Genomic DNA, 19,687 nt, shown 5'->3' on the forward strand with positions numbered 1-19,687 from the left:
ATAAAAAAAAATCTTGGAACGAATGGCCATGGCATAGTGACGTCTGGGGTACCTACATATAATATATAGCTGATAAAAACTTAGGTACATGTTCTGAAGAGAGAAAAGTAACATTTATAAGAAAATCAGATATAGGTATCAGTTTCACATGATCGGAAGAAAGCAAGTCATATAACGTCAACAAATAATGTTTTTCTCCGGTAGTACTTGAACGAAAAGTGAACAAATTCATGTCCCCACGAGGAAATAGGTAAGGCATGGTTAAATTTAAAATTCGTTGGAACTGGGAAAGGGACCTCAACCGACCCGGGACGGTTGCCTTCTGCTATTTTCGTCCGTGTAACGTGGTTGGTTACCTTTCCATGTTTGGGAACAAGTTTCAGAAAACCCTCCATTTTACCCAGTGTGTGTTGGGCCAAAGTGAGATTTACCAAGTGAAACGGATTGAAAATTTATTTTTAATTGTTCCTCAACATTTGAGTTTTTTACTCTAATATATCGTACACACAAAAAAAGGAATAATGATTACTTCGTGAAGTCTAAAAATTAGTTTCAGGATGAGGTTTGTTGTAAAAGCAATAATGATCAAATTGTTTATATTTAACATTTATTTTACGTAAAAACGTAAAACGATCTCAATACCCGTTTGCCTATCGACCAAGTTTTTGTTGGATAAGATTCTACGTCCGTTTTGAAGGCCCTTAGGGTGGGTGAATACGGCTTCAGCGGCACGCTTTGACAATGGGGTTATCAAATTACAGGACGCGAGACTTCCTTGCCTCGTGCTCCGTGTCAACTGCCATAAATTTTATTTATGTACTGCTCATGTTGAAAAATAAAACGTTATGGTATGAAAACAAATTCCATTCAGCTCGAAACGCAATTGATGAAAAGCGGAAAACTCCTAGTTGCCTGAAAAGCGATAATCAGCGTGTGGACGTACATTACATGGACGCATATACTAAAACGGTTGATTAATTTTTCTTGCCACATGCAGTTTTCTCAAAAGAAAATCTCCAACTAGTCAAGAGCTGACATTTCCTTGAGGATAGACATTGGGTCTTGCGTACTCTGTCGACTTACGCAGTTCTACTACAAAATATAATTTTATTTTTCGCATTAACTTGCTTCTAGATTATTTAAACTCATACTTGAAACTTTACCGACCTTTAATGAGAACTTTAACCTATTGTTTATAATTTATTTCTTGTACTGACATTTGTTTTTCATAATAATAATAACCAGTAGTCATAAATTCAGAAATGGTCAGAATACGCAAAAGATTAGAATAAACAAACGAAGTTTGATTTTAATGAGATAGAAATATCTGTTTTCTAACAAAGTGGTTATCAGATTATTGGTATTGTACATTAGAGAGAGTAAAAAAGACCGTCTACCTCGACCAGCGTGATGAAAAGAATGAACAATGGCGGGGGGCAGCAAGTGTAGTGATCAGCGTAGTACTTCTTGTCCCTTTCTTCCGTCAGGAATTCATCCGCTATTATCTGGACCATCCTGTAAAAGCATTAGATCAAAAGCTGGTATAGTTTCGTAAAATGTATTAATAAACAACAACCCAAGGAATTGTAGTCTGGGTAAAACAGTAAGGGTGAGGTGAGGAGTCCTGACTGTCACGATCCGACACATCGATGGTAAAAGGAAATTGTAAACGGTGTGATAATGGATAGACGCGATACGTCGCGGGGCCGGATCGGTATGGTGAACTTCAATTAGAAGGTCAACGGAATTGTCGCGACTGTAGCTTCTTGTGCCAAGCTAGTTATTGCTTGTTTAATTTTACCTATTTTTAGGCCTTTTTTGAAAGGTCAAAAAAAATGAGGGGAACAAAAACGGATAAAAGAATTTATTGCTTGTTAAACAGGTTGAAGAAGTTACTTTTGGCCATGACCGTTTGCTAGTAGAGCTAAGTGGATGAAATTGTGGAACATCATGCGTTGCCTATGCTCGATGAAATCAGCGACAATCCTATTCTAATGCACTATAATGCCCGTCCACATGTCGCTCGCATAGTACAAACGTACCTTTCAACAGCATAACATCAGGGTCTTAGCCTTGACCAGTCCGTTCTCCAGACTTGAACCCCATCGAACATTTATGGGATAACATAAAAAAAAATTATGGGATGATAACCTCAAAAGACGAATAAGAGCACGTCCATCACTTTCTGATACACTCCACGATCTTGAAAGGACTCTTCGTGAAGAATGGGCTAACTTGCAGCACATTTCCAGACTGGTAGAAAGTAGACTACAAAAATCACCTTATAGAATGGATACTACCACTACATACTATAAATCCAAACCGGATTAAAAGCGGTGAGTACTAGCACACCAAATTTCGGTGTGGTTTTCTGCTTAGTACAAAGTGCTTGTGCAACACAAGCGTTGTTTGACCTAGTAATATGGATAGAGTGGGCAGAACGATGTCTAGGTTTTTCTCTCCCTCTTTTCCACCATCAATTGTAATTATATTTTTATATATATCTTAAATACCCTTCTGTGGCATAGGAACCCACACTAACAATGAGTACCTCAGACAGAAGTACAAAAAGAAAATGAAAGAACAATGGAATTCACCACACAAACAATACTAGAATCTCCTGACAAATTTCGGAAGGAAAGAAGTAAGAAAATGTATCAAAGGAAGTAGAAAAAACTGCGAATCCTCACAGGTTTCTTAACAGGACACTGCAAGCTAAATGGACATTTTAAGAAGATTGTAATAATCCAAGACGGCACATGCTGATTCTGCCAAGAGGCAGAAGAGACATCGACACACCTATTAACAAACTGTGGTGCTACACTTGCCAGCAGGAAGAAGTGCTTTGGGATGTACAATGTGACTGAACCACTGAAACCGGGCCTACTAATCAAGTTCCTTGATGAAATAGGACTCACCGGTGTGCTATAAGCGCAGAACGAGGGCTACAATAGCTCTTAAAGGGCGCAGTTTATTACACCCCGACCAATACATCTACATCTACATATCTTAAATAAATTTTTCAATGACAGGACAAGAAAATACTTATATACCTTTCCGTTTTACTATAAAAGTGGTGATTAGTTTGACAAGCCTTCCGGCATCATCTACGGCCTTATCACCGTGAAAATTGGCGTCTTGGCCCAGTTACAGGTTTTACAATTAGAATGCAGCTTGATGGAGAAATAAGACTGATGTTGAGAGTTGGTTGGATAAGGTTTCGGCTATAGACCTGAGGAATGATCGCACATTTATTCGACCGAGCTATTCCAATTTTTCTGTTTGTACATAACGAAATGTTGAACATTCTAGGAATATATGCTTGACTTATTTTCTTTCAATCACGGTACGATGCTAGTTTAGCTATAAATCGAAAAAAAAAAGAAATGGATTTATGGGAATAAGTATTGAAACGTTTGGAAACAATAATGCCACACCAAAACAAATAAAGAAAATATGGATAAATTTATAAGTATTAATCCATTATTCTTCGGAGGAATAAAATAATGTTATTCATGTTTATACCTTTTAAAAAGAGGAGGTTCCTTGAGGATGATGTGGAAATCGTTCTCAGACGACACTTCCCTGTCCAAATGGTGGACGGCGCACTTGAAGCTACGCCGTCTCTTTCCGCTCATCTAAAAAGAAAAGAAACAACTTCAATATATCTAAAAGCTTCCAAAGGGCCTGAATTTTAATATTAATTATAAGGAAGAAAGATTTCTGACGAAAAGAAAGAACAGAACGAATACTTTATTTTTGGTCGAATTACATGGATTCTCCTCTTGCCCACTTATTTGCAACACAGGAGTTATGGACGGTCTAGGGGATGGCAGCAAAATTTTGTACACTAGGTGTATGTGTATTGTGAACGGTTTTTATCTGCTCCCATCTGGTTGTTAGCATAATCTCAACGTTTAATTAAGATTACCGAATATATAAAGTACAAAGGAGAAAAAGTTGTAAGTTGTGCATACGATTCGTGGCACGGTTCGAAATTTTCGTCGATTCAAAATATTTGTTATAGATAAAATAATCACTGACAGGCAAAAAATTCCACCCAATTGATTTTTTTTTCATTTTCTCGATAAAAGAAAATTCTGCACTTAATTTATCCCATTGTTTTTTTTTTTCAATTAAAGGTAAACACACTCTTAATCCTTAACCCAAAACAACGATAAAGGATTTTTCAATGCTTACTTCTTACGGAATTTAAAATATTTATTCAGTTGCATGTGAATTCTGAAGCAATAAACTGTTTAGTTTTCATCTTTGTTTTCTTAAATTAAATTTTTAAACTTAAAAATGCCACTTAGTGCTGAGGATGTTGCGCGTGGTATGGCACTTATTGTTTATGGACGTTCAATCAGGTATGCTGCTATTGCCATCGTAGTTCCCTACGAAACTCCGCGAGACGCCGCCGTTGGACGTTTTCTAGAAAGAGTGTCCTACCATAGAAAGCCCGGTTGTGGTTGCCCTAGAGTAACAGAACCATAGGAACCGTTTTTTTACTTTGAGAATTTTGCGAAACCGGCACTTTACTGTTGTTCAAGCAATTCATCACCTCCTGAAAGTTCGAGGTGTCCAAATTTCTGAACGCACTGCTCACGATTAAATCAGTATGGACTGAAGATTTTCACCCCGTAAGAGGACTAGGATTGACCAGAACACACGGAGTTCCATGGCTCACATTTGCTCGAGAACACAGCCATTGTTCTTTGGACGAATGGTCTGCTGTACTTTTTACTGATGAGTGTAGATTTGCTCTACGATCTCCACATGGGCGTGAAAGAGTGTGGAGAAAGCGAAATGAAAGGTACGAAGCTCGTAATTTTTCCCAGCGCCATCCTTTTCAACGTAGCTCAGTGATGGCGTGGGCGGGCATTTCAATGGAATGTCGCACAGAGTTGGTTGTTGTTCGTGGCGGGTTTTTGACGGCCACTCGCTATGTGGATGAAATTGTGGAATATCATGCGTTGCCTATGCTCGATGAAATCATCGACAATCCTATTCTAATGCACGATAATGCCCGTCCACATGTCGCTCCATAGTACAAACGTACCTTCAACAGCATAACATCAGGGTCTTAGCCTTGACCAGCCCGTTCTCCAAACTTGAACCCCATCGAACAGTTATGGGATAACCTCAAAAGACGAATAAAAGCACGTCCATCACTTTCTGATACACTCCACGATCTTGAAAGGACTCTTCGTGAGAATGGGCTCACCTGCAGCAAAGCGACATTCCCAGACTGGTAGAAAGTTTTCCGAGGCGTCTTCGAGATGTAATTAAGGCAAAAGGAGGAAACATGCGACAATGTAATGTTAATTAAAAATCTAATTAAAACAAATTTTATCAGTCCGTTTTTTAAAATTTTCCTTAGCAATTTACATTTTTTTTTTACTTTTTTAGACAAAGATTCAATTATTTTACGTTAAAAAACGTGAAACTTTGATTAATATATAAAAATATATACAAATCAAGTTAAATTGCAAGTGGGTGAAATTTTTTGCCTGTCAGTGTATGATTTGTACAGTACGATAATTAAATAATTCTTCTAGTAATTATTCATTTTGCACAGTGTTTTTTTCGTAGGTGATACACATGCAAAGCGCATAAATAGTGTATCCTTTTCTTCAAGAGCAAAGATGAAGGCGGGTTCGAAATTTTAGAAAATAAACAAGACGTTTTTATCGTTATGTGTAAAAACTAATAATTTATTTTTAAGTTTAATATTTTATAACACCGTTGTGAATTGTTTCATTCTCTAATCGAGCATTTTTCACTTCGATTAGGAGAAAGGGTGTTTTCCCGCGTGAACAGAATACGCCCTTTCATTTCTTAGAAAATTAGGTCGACCCGTTTTTGTGGGATTTGTGTAAATAACGAGTACAAAACAATAGAAGCGAGTAGCGAAAGTATCCTGAGAAAGTCCTCTTTCATTCCAAAATGCATGCGATATTGTACTGGTTGGCTGTTTGTACTGCTTTATAAAAAGTGTAGAGCTGACATTATTATTGTACGGAACTTAATTTGTCAACAATATATTTGAGGTACAGAGTAAATACAAAAAGAAAGACGTCTAACGTATGCTTTATCTTTGGCTTTTCTCTGTAGTCTAACAGATAAATCAATTACAAATTGTAATTGTTAAGTTTAACGACCCCAGTCTGTTCCATGTCATGACACGTGGTAGTATGAGAACTACACGTGGAATTTATTTACCTACACGAGAATCCCTCTTTAGGTCGACATTTCACCGGATTCATATCGCCGTCAGAGACTTAAAAAAATGAATAATTATTTTCTTTACGATAAAAAAGGAAATTAAGTAACAACAGCAGAGTGTAAAGCAATGATGTTATCCAACTTTTGAAAGAGGTCTCTTTGATTTTGAAACCTTCGCGTTCAGCGGGCGGATGCAGATAATTGAAGGAACAACAGGAAATAAGCTGAAATACTCTAGGAGGATAATTACAGACGAGTTGACTCTTTTACTCAAACGTTAAGCCACGTCAACTTGCCGAGGTGCACTGGGAGAAGCGTAGACGAGTTTAGACATCAATTGATAACGTTGCTCATCTTAATTACTTTCTTATGAATCATTCAGTCATGTCTACAAGAATCAAAAAAATCTTCTGCTCTTCTGCATATATTTTCAACAACATATATAAGATTTAAAAAACTGGGTTACTCTAACACAACGTGTGTATAACTCTAATTGAAAACATCTCAATCGTGATGTTCATTTTTGAGGCAATGTTAAACTATTTACAGCAAAACCGTTCGCGACGTTCTCAGAGAAAAACAAGACAGATCAGCGGAAGTAACAGTGTAAAATCATAGGACACATACATTTATTTTCAATATCCGGCCGGTGTTCACGATTTTTTTCGTATTGCAGGAATCGCGTGTATGGTGTCCCAGAGAAAGTGCGACAAATGACTTTGGGTGTTAGTACCCTATTTGCAGCAACATCCAACCTATACTCTCTATACCTATCTTCATTCCCAGACGAGTTATCATTTTTTGTTAGTTATTCCAGGAAACGTTACCTTACTAAGAGAAAAACACAAATATCTATCATCAGGGCTACCACAGTTTTGGATTCCAGCATTTAATTTCCTTTATACTAGTTTCGTCTGAAATAATTTTCAATTAAGAACCTTAATAAATACTCAAATTTGAAAAATACCACAAAGTTTGGTTTTTAAGAAATAATGTATAATTAGGTATGCTCTTATGTTTAATCCTAGAGATTGTCAAACTTCACGAAAAGTTCATTACTTATTAAGCTTTTAAACGGTATAAGAATAGCCAAAACCCACGCTGATTTTAGTAGACTAGTTACGTAACAATTGTTGAAAAATGTACTTGAGATCAACAATCATTGCCCAGGTGTTGATGATAAATTGAACTGTTTGGTTTTCAAGTATTACAATTTTCTCCACAATAAATTATTGAAGGATTTACAAGCAACAGGCATTATAAATGGTTTTCAACATAATGACCACGATGTCTGACACTCACATCCGTCTTTTCCTCATGGGCACCTCGTTACTCGAGTGTATACATTGGTTCTAAGTTTATCGGCACCTCGTTACTGGAGTGTATACATTGGTTCTAAGTTTATCAGATGCTTCGGGGATCCATACATCGTCAGCACTGTTCAGTGTTCACTCAACAAGTACGTGCCTGTTTTCTGGAGGAGTCATCCCGTGGCCACCTCTGTCCCCTGATTTTTAACGTCAAGGATTTCTACGTTTGGGGACCAGGAGGCATATGTATAGATTCGGAATGGGAGAAACAAGCCTGTGCAGATATTGCCAAGAAGAAGAAGAAACAGCGGAACACGTCCTCTGTTGGTGCGAAGGCCTTTGTAGGCTGAGATTCCTAATCCTGGGAGAGGAAAAGCCAGGGCTTGAAGGATACGCACACGGGGGTACCCTTGAAAAAGCTTTTGGGTCTGGTAATAAGCCTCAAGCTTATCGAGCTCTATATTTCCAAAAAAAAAAAAAAAAATAGAGAATCACAATACACCAATACTGGTCGCGGTGTACAGGTAGATTTGTTTGAGGATTCCTTAACGAAAATAAGTACAGTTCAGTTATAAATCCAGTGGTGTTTTAATCCAAAACTAGTGTCACCCTGATGATAAATGTGTTTTTCTCAAGTAAAATAAAGTTTCCAAGGAAAAAATAATTATTCAGAAATCGTGATATGCGATCTGGTGTGATGGAGGTTTCAGAAAAACATTTTCTTTATCATGCCAACTTTCGATCTTTACTGAGATCATCTTCAGGGCTCAGTGTTTGTCTTCTGTGTAATTGTGCCATTCTTGCGTGTCGTGTTGAGAGTGCCCCACGAACGGTCACTAATCACCACACACTAATAAAAAATCATAACTCGTCTGGGACTGAAGATAGTTATAGAGGCTATACATTGGATGTTGCTGCAAATAGGGTATACTATCACTCAAAAATTGTTTTCGCACTTTCTCTGGGACTCCCTGTATATTAAACGTCTGTCAATGAAAAACGACGGCTGTAAGTCGGCAGGGACTGACTAGTCATAGGTGTCTCCTGGCGAAGATCCAGAACGTCTAGACGTTCGATGTGGCGCGGGCGCGTCGTCCCGATAAACGTGGATTCGATGCCAATAGATGACGTCGTGAATATTACTCATTGGAGAGCTTCCAGCCACCCCGCCCGGCCCTCTCCACAGATTCTCCCGGTCCTGGCCAGTAGACCTTCTTCCTGCCTTCACACCACCGTCCAATTTTAAATTAAAGGACATCCTGTCTCCTGTCGTGAATATTAAAAGGGCCCCGGAATCCTTGTAGCCATAATTCACCCCTCTTTCCTTCCCTTTAACGATAGGATCGACGCTTATTTATAACGCTCTATAAATTTATTAGTATTTGTGTTTATAAATGATAAATTTATGCAGACGGTTGAAAGATGCAAGACGAATCCTTTATTAAGTTAACTTGTAGAACAGTTTCCTAACAGTGACACTAGTGTAATTCTACTTCTTCTATTTAATAAAACATCATATATGAAGTTACGAACAAATAAACTTATTACAAGAAAGAATGCAACAGTTATCTACTGCGAGTTCCACATGTCTAGAGGGTGATGAACTAGTATTTTGGAATTTCAAATCATTTTATTTTGCCTATCATGGCTACTTTGGTCTGTCAGCCCCAGTCACTGAAGATGGCGAAATGACAAAGGGTTAGGCGACACAAACGACCACTTGTATTATTATACAGGTTGTAAGTATTACACATACCTACTATTGGTAAGTTTTGAAAATGCCTCCTCGTAATCTTTTTCCAACAAGGACCCTGTTTTTTGATGAAAAGACAGACCGGATAAGAGCTTTAAACATAGTCAATATTTAAATGACCAATGATCAGGATAAATTACAAGAATTTGTAAACCACATAGAACATTTATTCAGTACAATCCATTATCTAGATGGAATGGAAAAAGAAATAATCAAGTATCTACTTGAACTAGTTTCGACTGCAAAATTACCACTCGAAATAGCTGAAATTATTAAATGCGTCAAAATTAAAAAGTCACCCGGGCACGATCAAATACCTGCCATCGCCATAATGTTATTTACTAACATTTTTAATAGCTCCCTCACAATAGGATATTTTCACACAGCATGGAAACATGTTGAAATAATAGACTTCCACAAACAAGGGAAAAACCCTAAATTAATAAAAAAAATTATAGACCTATTATTATCTGCATTAGTAAAACTTGAAAAAATAATTTAGAGATGATTAATGGAATTTATTATTTTTTATTATTTACAACATTATTGTATTTTTTCCAATCAACGTATATTTTATAATTCACCCAGACACTGAAGATGATCCGAATAAAGGTCGAAACGTCCGCAAAAATGAATACCGTGTTTTTCTAGACTACTTCATTCCTCACCGCACCTCAAGACTTCAACAAATGATTAAATTTAAAAGTTAATGTAAGGATGGTTATTTAAAAAAAAGAGTATTTTTCTTCATTATCGAAAATAATATAATTCCGCATTTACACTTTGGGTACAAAAATGAAACCACTCGACTTTAAAACAAATGAAGAGGCCGAAACTAAGGAGAACACACGGTAGCAACATTTCTCGACTTTCACTAGGCCTTTTACAAGGTTATTATAAAGTTATTAGTTATCATGGGTTAGTACATAAAATGAAGAAAGCTGGATTCCTAACATATTTATTTAAGATAATCCGCAGCTAATAATTTTCATTGAATTGGCAGAATAGTATTCAGTGACAGAGACATGCGAAAAAGTTCTTGAAAGGTTCATAAAATGATTGCAGATACTTACGGCAAAATTACTAAAACTAAGACGGGTTAGAACTAAAATAATCGTAGGACAATGCAGACACCGGAGGCTATATATTATGTATAGATTCGGGGCAACATAAACAGGCCTGTGCCAGATATTGCCAGGAAGAAGAAGAGACAGAGGAACAAGACCTCTATTGGTAAGAAAGCTAAGATTCCAACTACTAGGAGAGGAAAAGCCCTGGCCAGATGGATACGCATGGGTGTCCTTAACAATGGTTTGGGTCCTGGTAAAAAGCCTTAAGCTTGAGGAACTCTAGTGATACATTGGTATATGGTAAATACATACCCGGTGCATAGCTCCTAAGGAGGCCGACTCCTTTTAACCTTCACCCTTTAATTAGCAGAACATTTAAAGTAAGAATAAATAACTACACTTCTACACCAAATCCATAAATAGAGAACTCCTCAAGGATCTGTCTTCATCTATCTCCATCACATCCTTGATCCCTTCCAACGTTCCAGTTTCAATAGCCCTATTCGTAGGTGATGCAGTAGTATTTACCGAGCAGGATATATTTTATAAGCACAAAAAAATCCTTCCAAGAAAATAGCAAGAAAGCATGCAAATAGCATTAGTAACTTCGACAGGTGGAAAATCACATTAAATAGTATAATACAAGTGAATACTCAAAAATTAATTATTGCAAGAATATAAAAAGTAGTAAAGTATCTGAGCATTTATTTAGACTTTCGTTTGACCATTTTCCAATAAATAAAAAAATTATCGAAAGCAAATGCAAGACTATCCAATTATCAAAGTCAACATTAAAAATCAAATCTACGCTATTTATGTATAATGCCATTTCCAGACTGCTAATCACTTATGGTAGTGGAGCTGGGGAAGTCCTACTACCCGGGGGCAAGTACATCTCAACAAATTTTTCCTTGGTTCCTGGGGTGGAGCATTTCTTTGAGATGGGGTGGTCGGGAGGGCGTTCCACTTGTTCGACGCCTGAACGAGCACTCTCATCTCCATTATCCCTCAAAGAAACCGTACCTTAATGGTTTGGGGCCACGGTAACAATGAGCGGTAGATCGTGTCAGAGGCTTGGGTGTATCGTGCAATGGTGAGTTTGGGCCTCGGCATTCCTTTTCTCTCAATCCAATTCCCGGGACTTGGAGGATATTCCAACAGACCCTTCCCAACCCTTGGTTGCAAGGGGGTTTCCAGGCACAAAATAATGGTGTAGCCTTGAGAACATGATACACTCTCTAAAGTACAAGCTATATTCATCGTATGATCTCCTTAAGCACCCTCCGCGTGCATTTGGAAAATAGGACGAAGGAAGTGTATAGCATGCGAGGATGCAAAGAATACGCCTACCCAGTCCCACGAAATGCGTTAAGGAGTTGTTGGCTTGCGACGGCGGGTGCTACATCAGAGGCACACGTGGGTTAGGTCTGCTTAGACGGGAGGGTGAATGAAGCTGTACGGCGGAATAGCACTGTGTCTTCAGTTCCAAGCCCATTAGAGTACTATATGGGGGATTCGTCGTTGGCCTTAGGTGAGACCCCTGGCGGGTACTTAGAGAAGAGCCTGTTGTTCGGTGGTGCCCTTATAGTCTTCCTCTAGGGGGTGGCTAGAAATTCCACTTTAAACGAAACCGTGGCCGGAACGTATCCAGTAGTTTCAACGCTGGCGACGCCCTCTCATGGAGATAGTGTCTTCTCTATCTAGGGAGTGCGGCGAGAGATTGGCTGATGCATTTCAGCTCTTTCGGTATCCCTTTACCGCGCGGCACACGGTTGAGTGCAAAATGTTAACCCATCTCCTCGGAAGAGGCAACCGGGAGAAGTCGGATGTCTGTATGATTTACTCTGTGGATCTGGTGGCTTCTACACCGAACTTCACGGAATCAGCACAACGCCCTGTGAGCGGAGGTGAGTCGCCCCTATCTTGAGAATCTAAACGTGGGATCTTGTGCCAGGTGCGCACGTTAAAGAACCTCGCTTTCGATTGACATTGCGACCCTCACTGGGAAATAAAAAAGTCCCAATACCCGATTTGTGTGAATTGATGTATGTGTTGATACATTTTATGCTGTTGAACGTGTTTGTTGTTATTAATTCCAAATATGACAATTTTTCAATTTTTGAGAATTGTATATTTGTGATGGGTCCTTGACGTTTCTGTGTTATGTATTGTTATTTTATTTTATTTAGTCTAATAAGTTGATATTTTATTTTATTTTTATATAAATATGTTATATAACATCCAGACGATGCCGACACGTACGAAAGTTAGAAGAATTAACCAAAAATGTTTGTTTACGTTAGGTTTTTCTATTTGTGTGTACGATAAAACAGGTTCGAGAAATGCGAATTTCGAAAAGGGATCCAGTTATGGGTGTTCAAATATAGAGCGACAATCAAGGATAGGGCTATAAAAAGGGGGGAAGGTCGTGTTCAGATTCAATGGCGGCGGATCCCCCTCGAAGCAACGCAAATAGATGGGGGGTCATGAGCCCCGACTCAGACAGACAGACAGTCAGCCAAACTCACAAGAGAAAAACAAAAAGAAAGTGAGAAAACTGAAATTAACTTGGGGAGATAGCAGCCGTACAGGTACTTAAAAATTTAAAGTCAAGATTAATAGTATACGATCGCTAAAGATAATACAAGAACAAAACTGTTTGGGGAGAATGATGATTTTTTATGGCCTTATGATCATTGCACAATAGCCAAAGGGTTATTATCTCATATGCGATGCGTATTCTTTTGTTGGGGGGGAAGGGTTGCGTGAAAAAAAGGGCCAGGGGCGACGGCCGGAATCGAACCCACGACCACGCCGAGTCAATCACGCTGACCACCCGGCAACCGCTGTCCCCTGAGATTGATGATTGTTCATATAATTAAGTCAAAGAGAAGTAAAAGGAAGCATCCATATGGATATGTAGGTATGCCCAACCTAAAGAAATATAATATTCTGGAAAAATATGTAAAATTAGTGTAGGATTTATGTAGATAGAGCACAGGACCACATTTTCATATTAAGGGTGTTATAATTGCAGCCCTTATCACCGTAACTCGCGATATTGACAAATCGCATTAATTTTTCGAAGTGTATGGAAAATCATTGTCACAAGGATTGTCGAGTTAAGGAGCAGAATGTCACCTGTATCAACTGAGTGAATCATAATACAGAACTGTTCTCTGAAGTACAATATTAATAACAATGCTATCAGTAGACTCTGCTCTTGTTTGAATTAAAGCTCGCAGCAAAAATATTGAATATAATGTTTATGGAAATATAATAAATACATACTTTAAACGTAATAATATTACGCTGAAATGTTTACAGGCCAATTTACAGAGATCAAAATAGACCTATTGCTAATCCAATTGAATTTATTAATAGACGAAAATAGATTGAATTTTTACTTAAGTGCCAGTTTATCGAAATAATAATGTAGCAGGTTTTCAAAGAAAAAAAATTTAAAATATATTAGATGGTTGTATGCGGTATATGAACCTCCCCCCGGGTGATGGTGTTTTTGAAAAATCTAACAATTACCTATGAATACAGTTTCAGGCTGGTGGGTCAGTTCGCAAGTCGGTCTTTCTGATCACAATTACAACATACAAGTAAGCATAACTCGGTCATTTACAACTATCAACAATGAAAACAATTATAACAGTACTTCTACATATATCTCTAAAAACGCAAATTTAATCTTAAATTAGATTTCTTCAATTTCCACTCTAAACTATCCCTCCACTCAAACTCTTTCTCCAACGTCCCACCCTTATAATCCTCCACGCCGTTTAAAACGACGATGGCCTCGTGACCTCCTGTCTTAACTCCCCAATTAACTAAAACGGAGTTCCAGCATTGGCTGTTTTCTTTCCCTCACAATCATTATTCTTTAAAAATTCTTCTACTTTAAAAATGTAATTATTCGGAAAAATGTAATTTTTCTCAACACTACTCACAGGAATGACACATCTACACGGAAAACAAACACTTTGAGCCATCATTTGAAGATGATCTCAATAAAGCTCGAAACGTTGGCACGATAAAGAAAACGTTTTTCTAAAACCTACGTCACACCAGACCGCATCTCACGATCTCCGAATAATCATTGACTAACTAACTGCCTCACATTTAAAAATGTATTTTTGGTGTTCAATAATAGCTGTACTATTTCCTTTGTCGCCTTTTAATATGACGTTCTTGTTACGGTTATCTTTTTGTCACTAGCCCTAATTGTGGGGTGTTCAATTTTTATTTTTTATTTATCAAGTGAGGTTTTATAACTGCTGTACATTTATATTATTATATGATAATATTATATTACTACATACTACTATTGAACTAAGTGATAGTAACGTTATTTTATCTAGTTCTGTTTTTGTGACAAACTTCAAGCTTTTTTAATAAATTGTTTGCCTCTTGGTTTATAACTATGTTCGTTAAGTTTATAACCTGTTGGTAAAATTAACTTGCTCTTGTGTTGTCTTTTTCAGTATTTGTAATTGTAACGAATGTCAAGTTTTTATTTTCTGTTCCAGGGTATTTTTTTAAATCAGTAATAAATTTAATGTTTGAACGTTTATCATAGGGAAATATTATTACTATTATTCCACCTGTTTGTCAAAAAAGGGAGGTGTAGCAGCTCACATGTGATAATTGTAATATTAAATATACAGGACAAAGTAGTAGAGAAACTAAAACACGGGTTAAGGATCGCCTGGTTAAATCAAACAAATTCTTTGAATTCAAAATCCATTTAAATAATACGAAACACCTAGATTCTAACACAACTTCTGTAAAGTTGCAACAAAGTCTTTCCCTCCCTAAGTAGATTGTCTAGTAAAATTCTAAATAAAAATGTATAATTAGACAAATCGATAAATGTATAACTTATATAACATATAACATTAACCCCAAATTTTAACTATTTTTCTTACAGTACAAGGATCTTTTAATATAGCATATTATCGTCAATTTAGTTGTGTTGCAACGCGTTTTTCGCACGTTCAAAAACTGGGCGACCTAAAAAACCGCTGCTCTATGGGACGTCACGTTGGCGAGGGAAGTACAAGTCATTATGCTCTAAGTGTACAATTTACGTTAAAACGTTTATGACATAGATCACTATACAGTCTGACAATGGGCATTTAAATGCTCGAAATCAGGATACTGCCGAAAGCAGTTTGAGTAGATCTATCCTTTCAACTATTCAAGTGTTTATATTGGGTTGTCCGGAAAATAATGCAGGATTTTAAGTTTTCATTAAAAAAAATCTATATAAAATATTCTGTTTACGTTTACAGGATTACTCCACTTATTAATCCTCTTCCAAATGATATTGTTTGTTTACCTCTGTAGCATTCCGCTACTTGGAAATAATTCAGTCATCCTTATAATGTCAAAGCGAGAATTTCGTACGATTTTCTTTTACGAGTTTAAACTCGGCCGAAGCGGAGCCCAAACGGCTAGAAACATTAACCAAGTCTGGGGCGAGGGTTGTGTTAATGAGTGCACTGTGCAAAGGTGGTTTAAAAAATTTCGGGAGGGAGATTTCAGCCTTGAAGATGAAGAAGGTCGTGGAAGGCCTTCCTCTCTTAATGATGATGTTCTGCGATCAGTGGTGGAAGAAAACCCCAAAACAACTGTTCGAGAACTTGCAGAGCAACTCAAAGTCAGTAAAACGACCGTCGCTGACCACCTCAAGGCGATTGGAAAAGTGAAAAAACTCGAAAATTGGGTTCCACACTCATTAAACGATCGCCAAAAAAATCAGCGCTTTGATGTTTGTGCATCACTTCTTTGTCGAAACAAAAATGACCCATTTCTGGCCAGAATTGTTACATGTGACGAAAAGTGGATTCTCTACGATAACACTAGACGTTCTGGACAGTGGCTCGACAAAGGAGAAGCTCCAATACATTTTCCAAAGCCCCCAACTCATCAAAAAAAGGTAATGGTTACGGTATGGTGGGCTTCATTTGGTTTAATACACTACAGCTTCTTAAATCCTGGCGAAACCATCAATGCTGAATCATACTGTAACCAAATTAATACCATGCATCAGAAATTGGCAGTAATGAAGCCCTCTTTGGTCAATCGGAAAGGGCCCATTTTGTTGCATGACAACGCTCGACCACATGTGTCACGTGTAACGTCACAAAAATTATTGGAGCTTGGCTATGAAACTTTGCCTCACCCACCCTACTCTCCGGACCTCTCGCCTACTGACTACCATTTTTTTAGACACCTGGACCACTACTTACAACACATAATATTCAAAAATCAAACGGAACTGGAAAATGCATTTATTGACTTTATCAATTCTAAAAATTCTGAATTCTACTCAGACGGAATTAATAAGTTACCAACACGTTGGGAGAAATGTATTGAGAGTATGGGAAATTATTTTGATTAAAGAACATTGCTTTAAAGTAACTAGTTTCTTTTTTTTTGTTTAATACCAAAATCCTGCATTATTTTCCGGACAACCCAATAGAAAACGTCTTATAATCAGTACGTATTTGTGCCACAAAAAAGGTCTTCTGAAGCTGCTATTTTTAAGTTTAGTAAAAATGGTGTAAATGATAAAGGCGTGCTGGATGTGCGAGGGCTTTCTACCTTGCGTCGTAGCCAGATATTATATATCCAATGAGAAAATTAAATCGCCCGAATATTTAGTTTATTTAGCAAGAACTATTTTGCTGCTAGTCTGGGCGATTTCAGTTGCAAAGAAATACTCTAGGGATGATGACATTCGGGAGGATATAAACAGTTGTCCCGTTTTTGGATCTTTGTTGAAATTGCGCACGGCATTTAACGTTTGCGGATGACCTCCTTATTTATATTACTGAAGTAGGAGCTTGGACTGTTTTGGAAATAGAAGTGGAAGCCAATTCAATGTCGTATGAAATGCAGACAGGTTCGTAACAAAAAATTTGTTTTAATCATTCTAAATCGAAAGTTTTACTGATAAGCAGAAACCAAGCCAATGAAAGGCTCGAGAAAGTTATGAAATAATTTGAATAAAAGTTAACAATGAATCACACATAGAATATATAAAAGTAAGATATACCCAAATAAATTAGGTACAACAAGAAGAAACTGTCTTCAGGGCAAAATTAATATAGTTGCGTATCATTAAGGGCTTCAGAACCATTTCCTATGAAACAGTATATCATAGACAATGATGTTTCTGTTTACTTCTTGCTCCAATGAATTACAAATGGCTTTTCCCTCTTGTTCTGCTATAAAGAAATAAATTCCAGGAGTTGACTTTACTGTTTTAAAATATAAGGACGCATTCACCGCATTCGTTCCCACGTGAGAGTGAAGTGTTCCGTCCAATAGTCATTTATAATTTAGAGACTCCTCCAAAGCTGTGGATGTGTTTTCAGGGCACCCAGAAAATAAAAGAACAAACCGCGACATTTTGGTAGCTCTTGGTGGCATTTTGGCGAGAATCCTTATGCTGAAGCATACAAGACTGCGGCTGAAACAATTCAAGACGAAAGTTTCAACTCGAACTTGCGTTTTGTTGATAGTGTACCTATGGATGTCCATATATTTAATCTACAGCATAAGAAACAGCTGGAATTTTTCATTCTTGAGAAGGAGAACCGTCACGCCACCGATAAGTCGTCGTGCTTTTTCGCCAAAGTGGTCCAACGTTAATTTCTGGTATATGCCCTCATTGTGATCTCATGCTGTACCCCTGTGGTGAGCCAGGATGGGATTCGAAAATGACCCATAACGACATCGATTTGCTATTCGCAATCAGCAGAAGAAATAGCTCGTGTTTTTCATTCTTGGGCAGGAGAACCGTCAGGTCATCGACACATCGTCGTACACTATCGTCAAAGCGGTCCAACGTTAATTTCTGGTTTAAGCCATTCATTGTGATCCCATGCTGTACCCACTGATCTATCCTTGTTGTGAGCCAGACTCGAGCTCGAAAATGACCCTCGTGCACTAGCTTCAAAGCGACTCCGAAATGTCCATAACGGCATGAGAAAACAAAATCGTCGTCATCGACTAACAATGTTAGTTTGTCTGCTATCGACTTGCTATTCTCAATCCGTTTTCACACGGTTTTTTTTTCAAAAATCATATCATTCCATGATTCCGACTACAGAATGGAATTGCCCAACAGGCCACTAGTTACATTAGTTTCTCATTCGCCATTTTCATTCAAGCCAAATAAATACAGTCATACAACACAATACGTTAGTTAATATAGCAAATGGTGGTAATTTAATGTGTATTTTTAAAAAATTCTTAAACGCATGAGGCAGGCAAACAGTTAAAACAGATTGTCTTTCGAAGTACGTTTCCCCAGGGGGATCGGTAATCTAATTTTAAGTAAGTCTAGTATTGGGTAAGCTCAAGAGACGTGAATGCCGAGAAAAGTATGTGGTCGATATCAGGAATAATAATAATTATTATTTTCGTCAACAAAATCACAACCCTGTCAAACAAACATTCCTCGTGATTGATTGACCCCTCTCGGGTACTCTCATAAGTGAACCAACTCCGCTCAATAACCAATCTAGTCGCAATTAAAATTCCCACCTTAACGTCCACCACCTATAACCTGCATATTAATATGCCATGGCTTGTCTCAGAAAATACCGTTCTCACGCTTCATTTATTTTTTATACCTCAGATAAATCAGCGTCATATGTTTTACAGAATTCCCGGGGTGTCGCTATTATCCAATTTGCCCGGCGGGAGGATAAGTGGCTAAAATAAGTATCGCCTTGCATTTTTAGTAGTTTCTACCAGGTGGACATTTAATGGAAAGGGTCGTATAATAAAATAAAAAATCAAGCATGTCTGTGTTAGTTTTTGTTGGGAGAGGGAGATCGACACCTTACCAACACAATAATAAAAAAATAAGTTCGAGCCAAGCAGTGTATTTTTGTATTGCTCATCTTAAGATTTTATCACCTGTATATTATTTTATTACGTATATTTGTTATTTAAAACGATAAATATTGTATTAGGTAAATATTTTCTATTCTTTTTGAGTCACGTTACAACACACCTTCACACTAAGAGAGATTCTCGAATAAGATTGCTTTCACTTTTTAACTTTTAACTTGCTGAAAAATATTTCTTCTATAAATCAATATTTAACAATAACTCAATAACTTACTACTTAGTATATTAAACTTTTCCGTTAATGCGAACAATTAAACTCTGTTGTCTACTAGTTATTCCCATGATGTAAAGTACGAAGCAACGAAACAGGGAAAATTATAAAATTAGGTTGATTAATACTAGTTTGAAAGATTGTAGATTGAACCCAGAGTCAATGTATTTGGTTT

General features: G+C 37.4%; 1 protein-coding gene across 1 annotated transcript in view; it reads right to left on the reverse strand.

The window, feature by feature from the left end:
- The window catches only part of LOC106673458 (protein rhomboid-like), a 108,041-nt gene that overhangs the window by 10,569 nt on the left and 77,785 nt on the right, over positions 1 to 19,687 (reverse strand). The window contains exons 5-6 of the mRNA XM_014405591.2: positions 3,526 to 3,638; positions 1,398 to 1,515 (exon numbers count right to left, since the gene is read on the reverse strand). Coding sequence (XP_014261077.1) covers positions 1,398 to 1,515; positions 3,526 to 3,638 — 231 coding nt within the window. The remainder of the gene's footprint in view (positions 1 to 1,397; positions 1,516 to 3,525; positions 3,639 to 19,687) is intronic.

This window comes from Cimex lectularius, unplaced genomic scaffold, assembly GCF_000648675.2.
Source record: "Cimex lectularius strain Harlan isolate CLEC.00 unplaced genomic scaffold, Clec_2.1 scaffold365, whole genome shotgun sequence".
Taxonomy (NCBI): Eukaryota; Metazoa; Arthropoda; class Insecta; order Hemiptera; family Cimicidae; genus Cimex; species Cimex lectularius.